General features: G+C 49.9%; 3 protein-coding genes across 10 annotated transcripts in view; 1 reads left to right on the top strand and 2 right to left on the bottom strand.

Annotated features, from left to right (window-relative positions):
- The window catches only part of DCAF12 (DDB1 and CUL4 associated factor 12), a 28,184-nt gene extending 18,450 nt beyond the window's left edge, over positions 1 to 9,734 (bottom strand). Inside the window, exons 1-2 of the mRNA XM_069880935.1 lie at positions 9,543 to 9,734; positions 7,261 to 7,515 (exon numbers count right to left, since the gene is read on the bottom strand). Coding sequence (XP_069737036.1) covers positions 7,261 to 7,515; positions 9,543 to 9,614 — 327 coding nt within the window. The 5' untranslated portion in view covers positions 9,615 to 9,734. The remainder of the gene's footprint in view (positions 1 to 7,260; positions 7,516 to 9,542) is intronic.
- The window catches only part of UBAP2 (ubiquitin associated protein 2), a 365,909-nt gene that overhangs the window by 163,519 nt on the left and 180,550 nt on the right, over positions 1 to 21,840 (bottom strand). The gene's annotated exons all lie outside the window — the stretch shown is intronic.
- UBAP1 (ubiquitin associated protein 1) overlaps positions 14,386 to 21,840 on the top strand; it is a 35,675-nt gene continuing 28,220 nt past the window's right edge. For all 3 annotated transcript variants that reach the window (XM_069880934.1, XM_069880933.1, XM_069880932.1), the window contains exon 1: positions 14,386 to 14,523. The gene's annotated coding sequence lies outside the window, so the exon portion shown is untranslated. The remainder of the gene's footprint in view (positions 14,524 to 21,840) is intronic.

Below are 21,840 nucleotides of genomic sequence, written 5' to 3'. Positions count from 1 at the left end.
CAGGTCCTAAAGCTGGCACCAGAAGTGTTTATTAGAAAAACAGACCCACACCTCAGGATGTTCACCGATTCAGGAAAACTGTACTTCAGGTGCAAGAGACTTGCACTTTGAAGAGCATCAACAAGTACAAGGGCTGAAATTAAAATACCCTTCATATCCTCCAGTCTGACACCACTGTCATACACCTGTGTTTGGTGCAAGGTTAATAAAGACTTAGCCTAATGCAAAATTCTTTTAGCTACACACTAAACTAATAGAGCTGAAAAGGTGACGAACTTGGAAGCACAAGATGCTGAAGAATCAGACCCTTACATTTCTGCCCTAGGCCTTCAACCACAACATCATTTTCCTATAACAAGTTTCCAAACTAAGACATTCTCAGAAGAAGCAACAGGTAGTATTTCTTGCAGTACTTTCACCTCCTCTTACCAGACCCTAATCCACCATCAGCCCTTGAATTGCTCTGACATTTCGTCACTTTTCTCTGTCATTTGTACAGCATTACCATAACCAGAACAGCGACTGCTCTTAGGGTAAGGAACCTCAAACAGTTAAGGGACTGGCTTTGTAGTTTCAGCTGTGAAGTTTTTTAAGCAGTAACTCCTCTCCTTGCTTGGTAAAGAACCTGGCACACTATGCACAGTTTAACAACAATCACCACCACCCTAGAATAAAATAAGTGAGCACTGTGTGAGTCTGCTAAGGCTCTTGCACCACCCAGGGCAGGACAGGAAGCCAGAAGCTCACACATGCAAGCTGCACCACTGGCTGGCAAGAAATCTTTCCCATAATCCCAAAAAACAGAAGCCAGGTGAAGCCAAACAGTTGTCAGACTCTTCTAAAGGGAGAAATTTTACGAAACAAGACAGGTACCTAGCTAAGGACACAGAATATACAAATATCATTTAAAGACAAACTGGTCTACTTCTTCCAAGCTAACTGGTACCTTCACTACATCCATGGAAAACTCCAAAGCATCCTGGCCTCTAAGGATCTCAACAAAGTCCTGATAGCTGACAAGTACACTCATTTTTTCTTTATCTCAAGGAGGAATAAGAACTTATTTTCTAGCTACCAATTACACAACTGAAATCCAGTCACAAAAACATTTCCTGGATGTGGTAAGCCCCGACCAACCACCAAACAGTGAACTGTGCATATTCGTTCCTTGATTTTAAGCTCTGCACGTAATTTGCTTCTTCCTGTTCACAAAACATACGCGTGTCAAGCATTAGCATGCCAAAAAACTTAACATCCAGGATCTACGAAGCCAGGATTGTTTTGGCCATCTGTCAGAAGTCCAAGGATCACACTTCGTGTGTGAGAAATGGAGCAGACCCCACTATCATGTTGTCCAAGGGACAACCCTAATCTAACAAGGAAACAGGCTGAATGACAGGACAGAGAAATCCATCTTCCCTCTTGTTCTTTTTCAAAACAGTCAAAGCAGTTCCAATGTACAGCTTGCAACTGTGCTATCACTCGAGGATCAAGGCAGACAGGCATGGCCAGGTACTACAGCTGTCATTGCCATCTTTATGATCTGGCCCTACTTTTTACACCCCATGACATCACTGAAGTCGTGTTGGCAAAGGGCCGTCACACAAGTGTGTGGCTGTGTGCTTTTCAAAGCGGTTACGATCAAATTAACCAAGAAACAGCTCCACTTCATTGCCTAAGGAACTTCATTAATCAGCTTGGCAAATGTGAAGACTGGCATGGAATTGAGCATCTGAGGACCAGAGTCTGAACTGCAAAATCCATCCCTCTCTAACACACAATACTCAGAGCAAAATGGCTTGCCAGGCTCTTCCATCAAGTCTACTTTTATTTTTGACCTGCCTCACAAAGACAGTTTTTTGGGGAAAAAAACCACCCGAAGTTAGAAATTCATTAAATCTAAGTGCCCTTTCCATGCATCATTAATTGAGAGCACTGAATTTATACAGCCATATTAAAAACCAGCCCATTTCAAGGCCTCTGCTGACTTCACTGCTGCCTCTGCCCACAGACCAACATGTGAACAGGCAGCCCTATCTTTACGTTGATTATACAAAGCAACTGGAACAGAAACAAAGGGTACCACCCTGAGCTCCAGCATGTTTTCATTACACAAGCAGGATGGACCTAGTTACAGGGTACAACCATGCATGAAAGACTACTTATTCTTCACACAAGAAGTGCTCATGGTACGCTTTGTGCCCCAGCTCTTCACACACTGCTCATGGAAATCACAGCCACACTCCTCTCATTTGTACTAACTTTTGAACAAAACCCAAGACAAACACAATGCCCTGCTAAAAATACAGTCCCTAAGAGAGAATCGATGGCCATGAAGTTACACAACTGGCTCAAGCCAGCCTTTCAGAATCCACGTGCTGCTTCCTCACCCACAAGAGCCATCTCACTACCCTTCTGACACTGCTCAGGTAGCTGTGAGGTCAGCTTGATCGCACCTTCGTCTTTGGTGAAAACTTACTTGAAGACAAAGCCACAACCCAATCCAGCTGACTCCCCAGCCACGCACACATCAGTGGCAGCAAAACAAGCAGGTGAGAACATCCTGTTCCGCAACGACACAACTCAAAGCCAGCTGAAGATAGTCACAGAAATTTCACCCCAAGGCAGGCTGGAAAATCACATAATTTTTCCCCTTCAAATTTTGTTTTTGCTAATAAAACAAAAGCAAGACAATGCTTGCAGTATCATTAAACCAATACCACTGCTGGTCACACTGAGCAGCACTGTTTGGTTTTCCCACTTCTTGGTCTTGCCTTTTATTCAGGTTGTAAGGATCTAATTTCCACGTTCACAAAAGGCTTGGCTTAAGGTCCTCCCATTCTGTGGCAATACAGCTTTACCAACACATGTCAGGCCCCAAAGAAACATGGACTTCTTGAAGCCTAAGCTACCCAACTGCTATGCCTCTTTCCAAGTGGAGATCAGCACACACACTAACCTTGGCATGAATGCTACTCACAGGTTGTGCAGCACAGGCAATGCAAGTGGATAACGAGCCCACAGATCCTCCTTGAAAGGGCCTAAAGACAAACAATCCAGAATACGAAGAACCCAGCAGAGAAGGGAGCAGTGGTAAAAGCAGCCAGAAAGATTGACTCCGAATTCACGACTCCAGAGACAAGACAATGAAGTCAGATACTCCGTCTCGCTGCAAAACTCTGAAGCACCAGTAGCTAATGGGCACACACCCTGATCTCACTGAGTTTGCTCACTGCCAAAATCTTATCTGTTGGTTTTCATGTGTCTCACGCTCAGAGTTCAATGTCAGGAGGCTGGCAGATGCTTACCACGTGTTGATAGGTGGCAAAAGATGGAGAAGCAAGAGACTTCACTGGCTAAAGGGCATCTCTGCCACTAACGCTGTACCTGGCACCACAACTACCAGGCTCTGAAGGCAGGCACAGCTATCGCCCGTCGCTGTCGGAAAACCAAATACTTGAGACAAGAAAGCACACCTGGCTGTTCACTCACAAGCCACTGGAAAAGAGGCGAATGGAAGTCTCGGTCAGAGGCATCAGAGGTTTATTTACACTGAGCTTCGGTCACTGTTCCGTGGACTTTGGGTAGAGTTACAAACCGCAGAAGCATGACTTCTCATTCCCTCTCTAGGATCAGAGACAAGCTGTCATCTTGATTTTTCATTACAAAGGCCTGTAGTGACAGGACGAGGGGGAATGGCTTTAAATTGGAAGGGGGGAGATTGGGATTAGACATTAGGAAGAAGTTCTTCACAATGGGGGTGGTGAGGCACTGCATAGGTCGCCCAGGGGAGCTGTGGATTTCCCCTCCCTGGAGGTGTTCAAGGGCAGGTTGGATGGGGTTGTGAGTAGCCTGGTCTGGTGGGAGGTGTCCCTACCCAGGGCAAGGGGTGGAACTGGGCAATCTTTAAGGCCCCTTCCAACCCAGACCATTCTGTGACTGTGTGATTATAGATGTAAAGGAAGAAGACACATTAACTTGCAAAGGAAATGGAAATTATTTTCCAAATAAGGAGTCCACATTCACAAACAGAAAAGTAACCATGCTTTGTATTCTCACCACTACAACTCCAGAACTGCAAGAACAGGCCGTAACTGCCTGACATGCACAGAACAGACACGGGATCTCTCCAACAAATGTAAAATACCGAAGAATAAACAAGCGCTGGTGATTTACAGCAGGGTATCCAAGGCAACGTACAAGTCTACCAAAGAGAAAGAAGGTATCAGCTACCATTCAGAAAGCAACTCACTCATACCTTGGAAAAGCCACCTGAGAAAACAGAGGAGAGCACTCAGTAAGGAAGGTTTTAAACACAAATACACTGATCACACCTGCCTGAGGGCAAAAAAGCAGCAAACAAATAATATTAGATTCTAGGTAATTATATTCTCAAGCAACTGGAAACTCGATAAGCTGTTTGTATTTAGGGAACGATTTCATGATCTCGTATTTTCTCATCCTTAACTCCACAGTTAGCAAAAGAATTATGTCCTGAACACATACACGGAACCAAGTGAACAAAAGGGGCTGAATAATGGTTATTGGCACTTCTTTTCAGAAGCTGCTTTATTCTTTGTCATTTCCTGAAATAGTGAAAAGAAAATAACAAAAAGAAAACTTCAGCACGTTCAGAGTTTTCATTTGCCATATGCTTGTCTCCTACATAGCTCTGTTTGCCTAGGAAGCCTGAACAGAAGACACTGATAACAGACAGTATCTTCTTCAGAGCTTCACATATCAGCCTTTGGTAACTTGCAGCGAGACGTTCTAAACTCAGAGGTCTGGTTGCTCATTCAGCTGAATTTGAAAAGCATTAGGCAGCCCATTGCATACAAGATCAAGGAGATCCTCGCAAAGAAGACTCCTGCCTCAAAGAAGCCCATGCTATCGTGTTCAAATTTTTAGTCACTTGAATGTTTGCACAGGTTCCATTATTCTACATCTATCAGAAAATGTACATACCATTAAGATGCCCAAATATTTGATTCTCAACTGGCCAACAGTGAACACTGGGGAAAAATCAAGTTATTTCATACCGGGGATATTTTTAAAAGATAAAAAATTACTCCAAACAATTAAAAAAGTTACAATCCTCACTAAAAATGAGCAACTGACACAGAGCTCCATATTCTAGATGGAACTGGATGATCTTTAAGTTCCTTCCAACTCAAAACACTATAGTGATTCTCTTCCATGTTTATGGTGACCAGTACTGCCAAATGACTAAAAGCAAACCCACTCCTCTATGACACGAGCGGGTGGTTTTTTCATTGTTATTAATAAACAGTGAATCCTTCTGGTACAGCACAGCCAAGGGCAAGTTACAAATTAAATGCTGAAAGCTCTCAGTGCCACATTCAGGCTTTGATTAAAATAACTGCTACGGTTTCTATTTTTCTGTTGCATTAACTTTAATTATGTGCAACTCCAATGCGGGAAACCGTATTAAAGCCAACCAAGTTGTTTTACCTTTACTCCCAACTTAAATGCCACAACCTCAGTGTACAAGAATCAGCAAAGGAGTTGTTCTTTGTTAGGTTGCTTACTCAGGAGACGAGAGAGAAAATCTTGTAATTAGAGTGTTGAGTTTAACGCTCTACTTGTTCAAAAGTGAACACAAAGCAACCAAGCCAAAGCTATTGCAGTATTCATAACTCGCATACAAAAATCTTTCATGATGCTGAAGTGACTTCCTTTATAATCACTGTATTTTGCCTAATAGGAGATGAGGTTCATCTATAATGTTAAGACCAGCTGCAGAAGCACACACCTCATTGCAGCACGTGCAAAGGAAACAACAACATGGCTGAATCCCTCTTCAGTTCCACAATTGTTAGGTTCCAAAACATTTTCTGCAAGGTTGCGTTAACAGTGCACTTGCTCATTTATCTTCACTGCAGCAGCGCTGGTACCACAGAAGCTACAGAACAACAGCAAAACTGTTGCAGCTCTATAAAACATGCCATCATGCTGCTAGGGTAAGCAAGATTTTCAAGAGCCTGTGTTTCAGCAGGAGTTGTCTCCTGTAAGCTGTTCCACGAACAGCACTGGCTACTGGCAGGCCAAGGTGAGGAACACATGGAGAAAGGAAACAGAGAGATTCTATTTCAGGCTTATTCCTGTTAAAGACTGTTTCATTAAGTTAGGCCTTGCTTCCTAAGAGCCACTGCACAACAGCCTCCCACTGTGTGACTACAAATAATGACAGAATACCTGAAATGAAAATAAAATGCCACTGCAAGTCAGACCACAGAGCGCAGCTTCTGTGCAAAGAAACAATTGCAACTGATACACTTTGAGGTTTTAGAGCTGCCTGATCCATACATTCCTCACATGGCTCAACTCATTTCAGCAGCTCCAACCAGCTCAGCAAGAACAGCTTTGGGACTTTGCACTAATTCAATCAGAACTTCACATATGAAACTGCCACCTCAATCAATGAAGCTGGGCTACAAACTCCGGTGGAGAGAACGCTACCCTAGAACTACAATCTCTTCCATTTATTAATCTCATTAGACAATTTTAATATTCCCCTACACTGTTTCAAATCTAAAGCATCACTTTAAAAGTCCAAAAAAGTTTCAGGTTTTGATGAAGCACACAAAGGTACCTAAACAAGAGGAGTTGCCTGAACACTGAAAACTGATAGAGGGTGCAACAAAGCACAAAACAAACAAGGAAAAGGATAATCCTAAAGATCTGAAATTAATTTTTTAAGCTTGGAACATTTCTAGCTACTTCGGCAAGTACCTGGAATTTAACCACAATTTTTAGCTTTGCAGCAGCACAGAGCCACTCATATTAACAAACCAAGTAAAACTGAGCATAACAAAAAAAGTCTTACTAGAAACATCTGCTAGGCACTTTAGCTACCCTTTAGAAAAGTTAACATTGTTCATTAACTTCCCATTTGCATGATAAGAAGGAAAAAAAAGCAACTCCAGTGCTGCTTCCCATCCCGAAAACAGATCTAAATCGCTCTGCGGATTAGACAGATCTGCATCCAGGTGAGCATTCCAGACAGATCTGTATCCAGGTGAGCGTTCCGGTTCGTGGCCATCTGCATGGTGCCATGTTTTTGGATGAGAATGGGTCATCGTTAAGCATTCCCTTCATTCAAAATTAATTGTGGGCGATTTTGACTCCACTCCTAATCACTTCACAATATTTTTCTTGGCAGTCTACACACTTTGATTACGGTAAGCATCGTCTAGTGGAATAATTAGCACAGGAAAGAGATAGAGAGATGGCACTTACTGTGTTGCATTTTGTCCCACACACCACTTGCCGGTGGTTCAGCCACTGTGAGGCAAAAACTTTGTTGAGGGTTCCGAGGTGGAATTCTCTTTCCTTCAGGAGGCTGGGAAGCTGCTGGGCTGCGTATCCTTGCAGCACGCGGCGATAACTGGACTCATTCTGCACCCTGACCTCTCTGCCTTTCAGGTAGCACACCAGAGACCTTTTCACTGGGGGCAGCCTTTTCCGTTTGTGAACCGGGTGATCCCATGAATACTGTGGAAAAGAAGGATTGGAACTTAGAGCAACCTGGACAAAAACCTAAGACACAAGATACTTAAGTCTTGCAAACAATCCTGGAACACTGGGCACGAAGACGAGCTCAGAAACCCTGCCGCAGCCTTCAGAACAGTAAAATTAAACACAAATGAAAACGCCGCGACGGTGCCCGAGCCAGTCCCGGGGACGGAGGGAACAGCGGAGCGTGGGGCAGAGGGGAGGGCAGCGCCGGGGGGACCCCACGGAGCCACCGGGACCCACCGGGTCCTCCGCCGGCCTCCGCCGGCCCGGCCCGAGGTTGCCCCGCTGCATGGCTGGGCCGGGGCCCCGCGGGGAGCTGCCGTTACCGGCCCGAACGGCGGGTGGGGGGCGGGACCGGGGGGCGGGCACCGGGGGGACAAGGCGGGGGACACCCGGGGGGCGGGCACCGGGGGGACGGTGGGGGGGACACCCGGGGGGCGGGCACCGGGGGGACAAGGGTGGGGGGACACCCGGGGGGCGGGCACCGGGGGGACGAGGGTGGGGGGACACCCGGGGGGCGGGCACCGGGGGGACGAGGGTGGGGGGACACCCGGGGGGCGGGCACCGGGGGGACGAGGGGGGGGGGCGGGCACCGGGGGGACGAGGGGGGGGGGGCGGGCACCGGGGGGACGAGGGGGGGGGACGCCCGGGGGGCGGGCACCGGGGGGACAAGGGTGGGGGGACACCCGGGGGGCGGGCACCGGGGGGACGAGGCGGGGGGACGAGGCGGGGGGACGAGGCGGGGGGACGAGGCGGGGGGACGAGGCGGGGGGACGAGGGGAGGAGGATACGGAGAGAGGAAGAGGAACGGGGAACCGGGGGAGGACACCGGGACAGCGCGACGAGGACCCGCGGTGGGAGGCACCAGGACGGGGGGCCGCTTGGATGGAGGAGGGATGTACGGGGACGGGACACCGGGACAGAGGATACCCAGGAGGTAGGAACCCGCGGGGGGACCTAGGAGAGAGGACAACGAGATCGAAAGTGGGGGAGACACGGGGGAGAGCACTGGGAGAGAGGACACCCCGGAGAAGGGAGCCGGGGGGAGCCACCCGAGAAGAAGGACACGGGGCACCCAGGGCGTGGGGGGAACCGGGACGGGGAGGACACCGGGGAGGGGACTCGGGGTGGGAGGGCACCGGGACAGGGGGACCCTGGGCTGGGGAGCGAAGGGGGAAGAACCGGGGACACCCAAGAGAGAAACCCGCAGGAGGACCTAGGAGGGAGGCACCGAAGGCGAGGGAGGTGCATGGGGGGGGACCGGGACACGGGGACTGTGGGGGTACCGGGATGGAACACCGGGACAGGGGACACCCGCGAGGGAGAGCACCGGGACGGGGAGTCCGTGCCCTACGGCACCGAGAGACCGCGGCTGCTCGGACACAGACGGGCGGACACACACAGAGCGACCGACGGACGGACAGGCAGATGCGGACGGACGGACGGACGCACACACACGCACAGACCGCGGCCGACAGACGGACGGACGGACACACACACGCGCGCAGACCCCGACCGACAGACGGACGGACACACACACAGACCCCGACGGACAGACGGACGGACACACACACACACAGACCCCGACGGACAGACGGACGGACACACAGACCCCGACGGACAGACGGACGGACACACAGACCCCGACGGACAGACGGACGGACGGACACACGCACAGACCGCGACCGGGACACAGAAAAACAGACCGACCCGCCGCCGCCCTCCCCGCCACCGACTGACTGACAGACAGACGGACACACAAACATAGACGGACAGACAGACCGACCCGTCCTCCCCAGGAGTCACAGACAGGCGGGCACAGAGGCCGACAGACGGGGACGAATCGACAGACGGACAGAGAGAAGCACACAGACGGACAGAGAGAAGCACACAGACGGACAGAGAGAAGCACACAGACGGACAGAGGCCGCCCCTCCCCCCCCCGCCGACAGACAGACGGGCGGCCACACACGCAGACCGCCCCCTCCCCCCCTACCCCGTACCTGCTCCCCGTGCGGCCCCCCGGCCGCCGCCGCCGCCGCTTTCCGCTTCCTGCTGGCTGCTTTGCGGGACATGGCGGCGGGCGGCGCGGGCGCGGCCCGGGCCCCTCATGGGGAGGCGGCGGCGGGTCGCGGGGCCGGGACGGAACGGGCGCGCCGGGCCGCGCCTCACGGCAGCGGCCTCCTTGCGACAGCCGCGGCGCGACTTTACGGCACCTCCCGCCGCCACGCCCCCTCCCCCCCCCCTTCCCGCCCTGTGTTGCCTAGCAACCGCGGCGGCCGGGATGCCCCGCCACGCGCCCCTCCCTGCCCGGCGGTTGCCACGGCAACGAGCCCCACGGCCCCCACTCCGGGATGGGGGATGAGGGGTGGGAGAGGCGAGACGAGGGATGGGAGTTGAGGGATGGGGCATGAGGGATAGGAGTTTGAGGGATGGGGGTGGGGGATAGGAGTATGTGGGATGAGGGATGAAGGATCTGGGACGGGGGATGAGGGATGGGAGGTGCAAGATAAGGGATGGGAGTTGAGGGGTGGGGGATGTGGGATAGGAGTATGTGGGATGCGGGATGAGGGATGAGGGATGGGGGATGAGGGATAGGAGATGAGGGATGGGGGATGAGGGGTGGGTTGTGAGGGATGGGAGATGCAGGATGGGAGATGCCGGATGAGGGGTGGGAGGATGCGGGATGAGCTATGGGGGATGAGGGATGGGAGGATGTGGGATGAGGGATGGGGGATGAGGAATGGGAGATGAAGGATGGGAGATGCGGGATGGGGGATGAGGGATGAGGGATGGGAGGATGCGGTATGAAGCGTAAGGGATGGGGGATGAGGGATGGGTGGATGCAGGATGAGCTATGGGGGATGAGGGATGGGAGATGTGGGATGGGAGATGAGGGATGGGAGATGAAGGATGGGAGATGAGGGATGGGAGATGAAGGATGGGAGATGAGGGATAGGGGATGCGGGATGGGAGATGCGGGATGGGGGATGGGGGATGGGGGATGAGGGATGGGAGGATGCGGGATGAAGCATAAGGGATGGGGGATGAGGGATGGGAGGATGCAGGATGGGGGATGAGAGATGCGAGACGAGGGATGGGAGTTGAGGGGTGGGGGATGACGGATAGGAGTATGTGGGATGAGGGATGAAGGATGCGGAATGGGGGATGAGGGATGGGAGGTGCAAGATGAGGGATGGGAGTTGAGGGGTGGGGGATGTGGGATAGGAGTATGTGGGATGAGGGATGAAGGATGAGGGATGAAGGATGAGGGATGGGAGAGGAGGGATGGGGGATGAAGGATGAGGGATGGGGGATGCAGGATGCGGGATGAGCTATGGGGGATGAGGGATGAAGGATGAGGGATGGGAGATGAGGGATGAAGGATGAGGGGTGTGGGATGAGCTATGGGGAATGAGGGATGGGAGGATGCAGGATGAGCTATGGGGGATGAGGGATGGGAGAATGTGGGATGAGCTATGGGGGATAAGGGATGGGAGATGCGGCATGGGGGATGCGGGATGAGGGATGAGAGGATGCGGGATGAAGCATAAAGGATGGGGGATGAGGGATGGGAGGATGCAGGATGAGCTATGGGGCATGAGGGATGGGAGGATGGGAGATGAGGGATGGGGGATGGGGGATGAGGGATGGGAGGATGCAGGATGAGCTATGGGGCATGAGGGATGGGAGATGCGGGATGGGGGATGCGGGATGAGGGATGGGAGGATGCGGGATGAAGCATAAGGGATGGGGGATGAGGGATGGGATGATGTGGGATGAGGGGTGGGAGGATGTGGGATGAGGGATGGGGGATGCAGGATGAGGGGTGGGAGGATGCAGGATGAATCATAAGGGATGGGGAATGAGGGATGGGAGGATGCAGGATGAGCTATGGGGGATGAGGGATGGGAGGATGAGGGATGAAGGATGGAGGGATGGGAGGATGCGGGATGAGGGATAGGGGATGAGGGATGGGAGATGCGGGATGGGGGATGCAGGATGAGGGATGGGAGGATGTGGGATGAGCTATAGGGGATGAGGGATGGGAGGATGAGGGATGAAGAATGAGGAATGGGAGGATGCGGGATGGGCTGCGGGGGTTGGGGATGTGGAATATGGGATGTGGGATGCAAGGTGTGGGATATGGGGTGCAAGATGCTGGGTTCAGGGTGCTGGATGAGGGATGCGGGATGTGGGGTGAGTGCTGCAGGAGGGGCAGCTGATTGGAGGAACTGAAAACAGCCGGCCTCTGGCACCCAGTGGTGCCTCCAGTTGCATGAAATGTGTGGGCAGCAGGACTAGGGAATGAATCACACACCCCCACCCCCCCGGACCTGGCACCAGTGAGGCTGCATCTCAAGTCCTGTGTTCGGTTTTGGGCTCCTCACTATATGAAGGACATTGAGGGGCTGAAGCATGTCTAGAAGAGGGCAGTGGAGCTGGGGAGGGGTCTGGAGCACAGATGTTATGAGAGTCAGCTGAAGGAACTGCGGTTGTTTAGTCTGAAAGAGGAGACTGAGGGGAGACCTTATTGCTGTCTACACCTCCCTGAAAGGACATTGTGTGAGGTGTTGGTCTCTTCTTGCAAATGGTGAGTGATGGGAAGACTGAAAATGGCCTTAAGTTGCACCAAGGGAGATTTAGATTGGGTATTGCAAAAAATTTCTTCACCAGAAGAGTTCTCAAGCACTGGAACAGCTGCCCAGGAAAGTTGTGGTCTCCATCCCTAGAAGCACATTTAAAAGTATGTAGTGGTGGCACTTTAGATCTAGCAGGCATTGGGCTGATGATTGGACTGGATGAGCTTAGAGGTCTTTACCAATCTTAATCATTCTGTGATTCTATGAAATCAGTAAACTGGCTGTTGTCCTGACAAACCTGTTTTATTGTGTTTTCATTCGACAATCGCAAAGACAAGGGTGCTGTGAAAGCCAAACTGAAACAAACCACAACCCTATAAAAGAGCCTCACGGGCTGTCTGACTTTCCTGGAGGAGGGGAAAAGCCCACTGGATAACACCTGTTTTGGCTGATTTGCCTCTCTCCACGTCCACCCTCACACACACAACCCTGCCTTTTGGACAAAACCTCTCCATTTTTGGAACAAGGTCCTCTCTGAGGGCAGAAACCCTGCTGCCAAAGTGGCTTTTAGGGGTAAGCTCTGCCAGCAGGAGGACCCCCTCTGAAGGGCAGAAGGGCAGGCATCGAGGTTGCTGCTGGGGGAAGAGGCCAAAGCTCCTGGGGCCAAACTGCTGCACTCAGCCAGGGAAGCCCGGGTCTGTGTCCAGGCAGGAAAGGGGGAGGAGGTGCCCCACATCCAGGTCCATTGCCTGACACGCTGAGTGAAGGGGTTGTTTGGGCTGAGTTCCGCACCAAATACAACCAGGACATGGTCCACCTGGCAGCAGGGCACTCACAGCCAAATGGAGAGCTGAGGCGCAGCAAGTTCTCCTGCTGGTGAACGGTGATTTCATTGCAAAGACCTTTGTTCACGTGCCTATGTTCTTCTTAAAAACCCAGTATTGCAGGGGTGTCTCCTGCACACCCTCCTACAGGCATGATTTTAGGTATTGAAACACCCTAAGGTCAGTTGAAGACATTCATGGTTGTGCCTTTACTCCAGCCCTTTTGTTCCAGCTGACACAGGATTGACCTCTTCCTTTATTGAAATCCTGCAGGTTGTCCCTACAGACCCAGGTTTGTGTGCACGTGCCTGATGTCTTGTTAGGATTTGACCTTGATCGCTTCATCACCTGCAGGGCTGGAGCCAGGGATGGATCCACTGCCAGGGCAGGGACAGGAGGAGGATCAGGGGCAGGGGACTGGGGCAGGGACAGGGCAAGAAACGTGGACTGGGAAAGGGACAGGAACAGCAGCAAAGGGTAGGAACAGGGACAGAACAGGGGCAGAGGTTGGGACAGGAGTGGGGATAGGGACAGGAGCAAGGACAGGGATATAGACGGGGCAGGGATAGCAGTAGGGACAGGGACTGGGACAAGGAGAGGGGCTGGGACAGGGAAGGGAGCAGGAGCAGGCATAGGGACGGGGATAGAGGCATGGGCAGGGGCAGGGATAGGGACGGGGAAAGGGACAAGGGGACAAGGGGTGTGACAGAGGTAGGGATAGGGATAGGGACAAGGGCTGTGACAGAGGCAGGGACAGGGAAAAGGACAAGGGGTGTGACAGAGGCAGGGATAGGGACAGGGAAAAGGACAAGGGCTGTGACAGAGGCAGGGATAGGGACAGGGACAAGGAGTGTGACAGAGGCAGGGATAGGGACAGGGAAAAGGACAAGGGGTGTGACAGAGGCAGGGATAGGGACAGGGAAAAGGACAAGGGCTGTGACAGAGGCAGGGATAGGGACAGGGACAAGGAGTGTGACAGAGGCAGGGATAGGGACAGGGAAAAGGACAAGGGGTGTGACAGAGGCAGGGATAGGGACAGGGAAAAGGACAAGGGGTGTGACAGAGGCAGGGATAGGGACAGGGAAAAGGACAAAGGGTGTGACAGAGGCAGGGATAGGGACATGGATAAAGGCAGAGCAGGGACAGGGACAGGGACAGGGAAAAGGACAAGGGCTATGACGGAGGCAGGGACAGGGGCACTGACAGGGCCGCGCACACGCTCCGCCCCACGGACAGCCAGGACGCCGCCAGCCCCGCCCCGCGCCCGTCACGTGACCGGCCCCGCCACGTGCCCCCTCGCCCCGCCCGCCCAACGGCGCCCTGCGCGCGGTGACGTCACGCCACAGGGGGCGGGGCGGAGCGCGCGGGTGGGGGCGGGGTTCTGCCGGAGGTCACGTGAGGGGAGCGGGGCGGGGCGCGCGGGGCCGGCGGGCGGTCACGTGACGCGGCGCGCAGCGGTCGCACAAGATGGCGGCGCCGGGGGGCGGTGGGGCGGGCGCGGCTGCGCGGGGCGCGTAGAGAGAGGGGCGGGGGCCGCGGGGACCGACCGGAGCCGCCAGCCGGGGGCCGCCGCGCAGGTAACCAGCGGCGCGGGGGTCTCCGTGGCGGGGAGCTCCACGGGGCCGGGCTACGGCCTCGGCCTCGGCGCCGCCTCCGCTCGCCCGGGGCCCGGCGGGTGTGAGGGGCGGCTGCGGGGCCCGGGGCTCCGCGCGCGCTTCTCTGGGGAGGGGGTGAGTCTGGGGTCCTGTCCTGCCTGTGGGGAGGGGGCGGGACGGGCGGGAAGGTGAGGAGGGGGCTCTGTGGACGGGGCGGGGGGGGCGGTGGCACGGAGGGAGCGGGGCTAGGCCCGAGGAGCGGGGTTGGGGTTCGGGAAGGACGGGATCTCGGCGAGGGAAGCAGGGCGGCCCTGGGGGACCGGTTCTGGGGGGAGCAGAAAGAAGGGCTGGCTCGGAGGGACCGGGTCTGGGGAGCGGAGGGGTGGGTCAGGTGGGGTGGGGTGATGCTCTCTTCCCGACCTTCTCCTCTCTGACGGCTTCTGGCGTCAGGGAGTGCCTTTATGCTTTGTAACCTTGGTGAAACTGCGTCCTGAGGGCTGGTTGCTGATGAGGTCTCAGTAGGGGTTTGTGCCCATGGTACCTGGGGACAAGTGTCCCACCCACATCTCCTGTGAAGAATCAAAACCCTGCTTTTGTCTGGGGGGTGCATGTGTGTTTTTTTTCTTAAGTCTGGCTGCAGCAATGAAAACCATAGTGCTCGTGTTCCCCATGTCACTCATAACTTTAGATTTCTACTGTATTCACTGTTCGATTCCATCTTCTTGTAGGCTGAAGAGCCGAAATCACAGAATGACAGGTTGGAAGTGACCTTAGGGATCATCTAGTCCAGCATTTTACATGATGTATAGTTTAAATGAGATGGCCTGGCACCCTATCAGCCTGAGCCTTAGAAGTGTCCAGTGTAGAGGAATCTACCACTTCACTGGGGAGATTATTCCAATGTTTAACTGTTCTCATGGGGAAAAAATTTCTTCTGGAATCCAATCGGAATATCCCCAGGAGCAACTTATGCCTATTACCCTTTGTCTTTTCCATGGAAAAAGGCAGTCTCCATCCTCCTGGCAGACACCCTTTATGCACTAGGACATCGTACTAAGGTCTTCCCTGAGTCTTCTGCTCTCAAGCCTGATTTTGTTCTCTCAGCCTTATTTTGTAGGGAAGGTTTTCTTGTCCTCTGATAATCTTGGTGGCTCTTCTCTGGACTTTCTCCAGCTTGTCCACATTGTTCTCTATAGCGAGGATCAAAACTGGATGCAGAACTCCAGGTGTGGCCTGGCAAACACTCGGCCTTCTTTACCTCATAGGCTGTGGCCCTCCACAGCTAAGTTTATGCTTATTACCTATTTCTGGATCTTTCCAAGTTAGCTTTTCTGCTTTTTGAAATGGAGAAAAGGTTCATATCTCTCTCTGCATTTGAGATGTAGGCATACCATGGGTGTATGCACTGGTGTGAGAATGCTTCGGTCTTGTAGCTCTTAATTCCTGATAATGCTTTGTGTTCTTTTTAGCTCAGTGGTTGCTAGAAGTAAAACATTTTATGAAGCTATTTACTATAACTCAGAAACGGACTTCCTGAGTTTTGATAGCTCAAAGTCTATAAAGAGTAAGTTAGGATTGCTTTGTATATCATTAGTAAAGGAAATGCAATAGATGAAAATGAGTAATCATAGTATCATAGAATGGTTTGGGTTGGAAGGGACATTAAAGGTCATCCAATTCCAACTCTCCTGCCATGAGTAGGGACGACTTATTGAATGGTTTTATTCCCTGTGTTATTTTAAAATTCTAAATAATATATAAAAGTAGTCTTGCTGAAATCTTACCATATTTTATGCTGCCTCATTACAGTAGCGATAAGCAGGTGGACTCTGGCACTAGGCTGTATGACTAATGTATCTGCTGTCATGGACTCAGTAAAAATGTACTCATGTCCAGTCTGAGCACTTTGAGGTGGGGATTTTCCTAAGTGACAAGGCAGTATGGCTGGCTTAAGGAGGAACTGAGTTGTGACTGGTGATGTCTTCTGTGGCCGTGCTGCTGATGGAGGGAATGCTATATCTCACAGCCTGCTACAGGGTTAAGATGCTTTTGTTGGAGCTTGGTGGTGGGAGTCTTGCCCCACCTGTGTTCTAGAATGTTCAGGATAAAAGAGGGAGAGGTAATAACTGTAAGCAGCCAAACCTTTCATTTCCTTCCTTCCCCTTTCATCCTTGGAGCACGGGACTTCCTGCCCCTGTGCAGTCTCTCCTGCAATTGCTGGCTTCCTAGGGTTGACCCTGTGTACGTGGCATCTCTGCTTCCAACAGCATTTTCAGAGGAGAGGGGAAGAAGCTGTTTTGGCCACCTTCTCTTCTTTTATCTGTGCGGAGCAGAGCTGTGTGTGTCACATTCTACCAGCCACGGGGAGGGGAATGGGGTGAGATGGCACCTGTGACCGCAGCTCAGCAATGAGATTGATGTATTCAAGGCTGTATGCTGGGTGGTTCTAGGTAGCAGAACCTTGCTAGCACCACTGTGTAACGACTTCAGTTTTCTGTATGTGCAGAGTGGTGGTTCAAAAGTGGTGGTCGTGCTGTAGGTTGCTATTACAGTTGGGTGTCTTAAACCTTTTAGACAAAACCTTAATTCTGAAGGTGGGGAAAGAGAAAATGTGGTCTTTAAACTTGGTGTTTGTGGACTTTTGGTTTTAGTCTCAAAACTGAAAGCGACAGCACTTTTCTTGTCTCACTAGCTGTGTTTGGTCTGCAAGGTCAATAGTTTTGGGTTTTTTTGCCCTGTGAGTGCACAAAGGAGTGAGAGAAGTTGCTTCTGCTAAGATCAGACACTCTGCATAAGCTGAGACGGACGTAACCTGAAACCTCAAAGGGAAACCCAATGCAATCTCAGGTATGGGATGTGGGAAGTAAAATAATCTGAAAATTGAAGTTCAATTTATTAATTAAACTAGTATTTATTAAGAGTATATTGATCAATGTAGAGAATATAATGATCATCTGGGTGACTTACTGTACAGTTTGTTGTTGGATAGATAAATCTTAGTGATGAAAAATAATCAAAAACGTGGAGGACCTCCATCTCCATTGTTCACGTGAGTTCTGTGGTGCCCAATATGTGTTATCCTAGAGTCAAAAGTCTCCCACTGGCAGTACAGGAGTCAGGGTTTCTAGACCAATCCAACAGACCACCTCATCCGATTCTACTATGCTGGCAGCCAGAGCTGTTTACTCTGGTCCTGATGGCAAAAGTGTTGTAAGACCATAGAAGGCATCACCTGACTCATCCTCCTTCTTTTTAACTGTATGAGCTTATGGTTTCCTAATGCCTCTGCAAACTTAAGGGGGTAAAAATTGAGGCCATTCAATATTGTTATCCATGTCCAGTCTCTATATCATAAGTTTTTGATGTCAGCTTGTTCCTGGGTTTTACAGTCGGTGCTGGCTGCAATATTGTGATAAATTATGTATGAGAAATCTAGTGTTACTTATTATACAGGACATTTGTTTCTAACCTAATCACTGCATCTTTTCAGTCATAAATTCTGGAGCTTCAGCTGTTGTTTCACAGGGGTCTCTACCCTCATCTGTTACCATCTATTTGAAATTGATTCAGACCAATGTCAGTGTAATGAAGGTGGAGCTGTAACAGAAAAGCTGTGGAAGATGTTTGTGAAACGTATTGTTTTGAAGGAGGGCAGAAAAGGGTTGTTTATGGGTTATAAATAGCTTTCTTTGAAAAAATAGGTCTTCCAGGATGTATGAAAGGTTGGTTTCTTCTCTTCCTTCTGTTGTGCCTGCTTGGTCTGATACCTGGGAAGGCAATGCTATTGATTTTATGGCGCATACCAGTCTACGGTGGATCACTAGGTTTGCATTTGATGGATACAAGCCTGAGCTCACAGCTTTTCTATGTTGACTACTTAGGTGGGTAATCCTCTGGTATGCAAGTGCATTGCTTAATGCTTTGACCCTCTGGCTTGGTTTGAATAAGCTCATGTTGTGTCCCTAATGACCTTTTATAGTCAGTGCAGTCTTGTGTTGAGCTCTCCCAAGAGGAGCTGAGCATCAGTGTTTTTTCCTCTCAAGTGATCAGCGATCTTCCAAATTCTTGCTTGCATGGGGAAGACATTTTCTTGAATGTTGAGATACACTATCTTTCCCAGACTTGGGAAATTTTGAAAGAACAGCTTTTATGTCCATACTTGATCTGGACTTTTTTCCACTTTGGAAGGCTACGGGGTCTTTTCAGAAAGTGTTACGTTTGTGATGTACTTGAAATGCAGAAGGATATCAAGGAGGGAAGAGAGTGTAATTTCTCTCACTTAGGTTTAAATCTTCTTTCCTAAGAAAAAGCAGATGGGTTCGAAGTACCACGTTGCATTTGTAACTTAACAGCTTCTAACTAACTGACCAGGCTCAAATGGAAATCCAGAGCTCGTGTTTCCTCGGCTGTGTTTTGTGTCAGAAACTGTTAGACCGTTTCTAACAGTCAGGGTCACGTTTGCAATAAGGAAACGAGAAGAAGGTGAGTCCTATCCAGGAAGCAGTCAGTTCCTCATCTGGGAGACGATCTGAATAGGAATATACTAAAACTGCCAAGCTCTTGGTAGCTGATGTCGTGGAAACTGGTAATAAAGAGTTATGAGCTCCTAGTTGTTCTGGTGTGTGTTGCTGGAGATCAGCATTTCTACGAGGTTATGAGAAAGATTTGATATTAGCAGTTCCCTAGCGTGCACGTTTGTCCTTGCACTGTGTGACATTGCTGGGTTAGCAACAGATGAAGCCATGACTGAAATGACTTAAGATGTATTCCCAGAGTCTGGGAGGTTGGATTTCTAAGAGTATGCTTGTTACCAGTTGTGTTGTCAAGTGTTAGCAGTGGGCTTATCTAGAGATGTGCCTGTGTGTCCAACTTGATTTGCCCCATCAGTTCTGAACTCTAAAATAAAACTAGATTCCTCATGTATAAACACTCTGAAAGTTAATTGGTAAAGCATCTATATTTCCTTTTCTGACACAGCAAAGCTGCTCTGGGTTCCACCCAATTGACTAATGCTGTCACGTGGTATCCATGCACAGTAATGTACAGTAATTTCCAATGGGAATATAGTAGGTACATGTAGTAGGGAAAGGAGGTTAAATGAATAAAATCACTATTAATAAATTAAACTAAAATTGTATGTGATGAAAAAGGGCATAAGATCTTTGTACTGCATACCCTCTGAGAAAAGAATGTGTTCTTAATCTTTTAGCTAAGTATTAGGTCACCGCAAGCAGTTTGTTGCCAAGCTGTTTGACGGCTTGGTAGAAATAAGCTGAAAGATTGAGTTTCATTTTGTTTGCTGTGTTTGTAACAGTACAAAAAGGAAGGGTTTTATTGTGCTTTTCTTCAAGACCTTTTAGGCCCTTTATTGGGAAGACAGGAAACAAGTGATTATATCCCCTAAACTAGGTATTAATTGGGTTATTAATTGGGGTTTTGGTAATAAAGTTGGATATTTAAATTATGGTACTGTAACCTAACTCTGCAGTCAAGGTAGGTAATGAGCCATAAAGATTTAGAGGAGAGAGATTTCTATATTACATGTCTCTTAGATTTGTAATCTCCTTAGAAACCTAGATTTATTCTTAATCAAGTAGTAATTCTGTCAGTGGTTACTGGCTGTTGGGGCTCTGTACCGGCAATTACCTTTACCACTAAGTGTGTAACTATCGTGGGGTATTGTCTTCTAGACACTGTTCTGAGGAGTAATTTAAAGAAAATCTTTGGTTAAGAAAATTGTTTATCAAGTTTTAGTCAGCCAACTGTTTGTGTTACCATTATAATCTGAAGTCTCAGACTTTGAAGGGTGGAGGGGGAGGTGCATTCCAGGACTCCCATTCCTCCATTGCATGAAGATCTTCAACTGGAAAAAAAAATACAGCATGAAGAATCAACAAGTGTATTGTGAGATGCAGGTTAAGTGAAGGTAGATGAAGCTGAATGTGGCACGAGTGGCTTGTGGTCTCAGCTGTGTTTGAAGCTGGGGATGAACTCTGGAAACACACGTGGTTGACAATGGCTGTCACATCTGTGTGTGTGACATGACTATTCTTTTCACATTGGAGCTTCCACTTTGCGTATGAAAGTAGTATGCGGTTCTGAAGGCTTGCCTGTCTCCTGGGGCGTTCTGCATGTGTTAGGATATTGGACTGAAGAAGTTCTGTCTTCTACCTCACTGGCTTTTCTCCTTTCTTCCAAGGAGGTGAACGCTTGAAATACACCAGTATTTGGTTCAGGGATCCTCTTGTACCCTAGATAGATCGATTCTGGCGAGTATCATAAAGGTCTCCTCTCCCATATTGAAGGGGTAGAAGTTGTGTACCTATTTTGCTACAAACCTTCTTCAAGGTGTAGTTCTCCTGTAATTTGAGGTTACTGCAGGAATGTAAATATCATGCTCCTGTTCTGTTATTAGGCAGCACTGGATTTATTTGCCGATGGAATCTGGGTTGAATCAGACGTGGGTTATAGAAGAGGCATGCTGAGACTGATTCTCGAGTTACAGCAGAAAATCTAGTATCTCAGCTAAGGAATGTCCAACCCATCATCTTTCCACTTTCCTTTTTTTTTTTAAAAAAAAAAAAAGTAATCTTGCTGCCTTTTCCTTTGTCACAGCAGTGATGGCCCTATGAGACCCATGTCTTTACTGACAGCAGTCCCATGTTGCTGCCAGTCTGTGAGGCATTTGGAGGAGAGGAGCTGGGAATATAACTACACGTGAGGTCATGGGGCAAACTCGTCCAGCAACCTACTTGGGTCTAGTTATCAAAGAGAAGGAAGACTAGACCGCTGAAGCTGAGTCCGATTTGTCCATGAAATGCATCTCTGAAGGCTGCTTTTGCAAGGAAAATGAGCTGCTTCTGTTTAGTTATTCATTGCTTTAAGTGTTTCAGGGGTTGCATTTTTTACTGTAGCTACAGAAAAAAATTCTAATGTGCAGAAAAAGTAGATACCACTGGGCAGGACAGGAGATGCAGTGTGTAACAGAAATGTAGATTTCAGTGTATTTGAAGCTATAACTTAGAAATCAAGTTTGGACTAAATCCAGTTTTGTATTTTCAGTCCAGGAGAACATCCCTAAGGCTTTTATAGTAAGGTGAAAAGCTGAACAGGAGTGATTTGATAGGGAAGACTCTTTGGGGGACGAAGATATTGATCCAGACTTGTCGGATTGCAGCGAGATTCCTGGGATAGCTGTGGATTTTGGGATTGTGGAAGTACAGGTTCTGTTCTGACTGCTTTGCTGGCTGAGCTGTCTGGCTGTGGGCAGACTACTTCAGCTTTGTGTCCTGTTCCTCA

This window comes from Phaenicophaeus curvirostris, chromosome Z, assembly GCF_032191515.1.
Source record: "Phaenicophaeus curvirostris isolate KB17595 chromosome Z, BPBGC_Pcur_1.0, whole genome shotgun sequence".
NCBI classification, from domain to species: Eukaryota; Metazoa; Chordata; class Aves; order Cuculiformes; family Cuculidae; genus Phaenicophaeus; species Phaenicophaeus curvirostris.
Note: the sequence above shows the minus strand (reverse complement) of the source record. Positions and strands in the feature narration are given on the sequence as shown.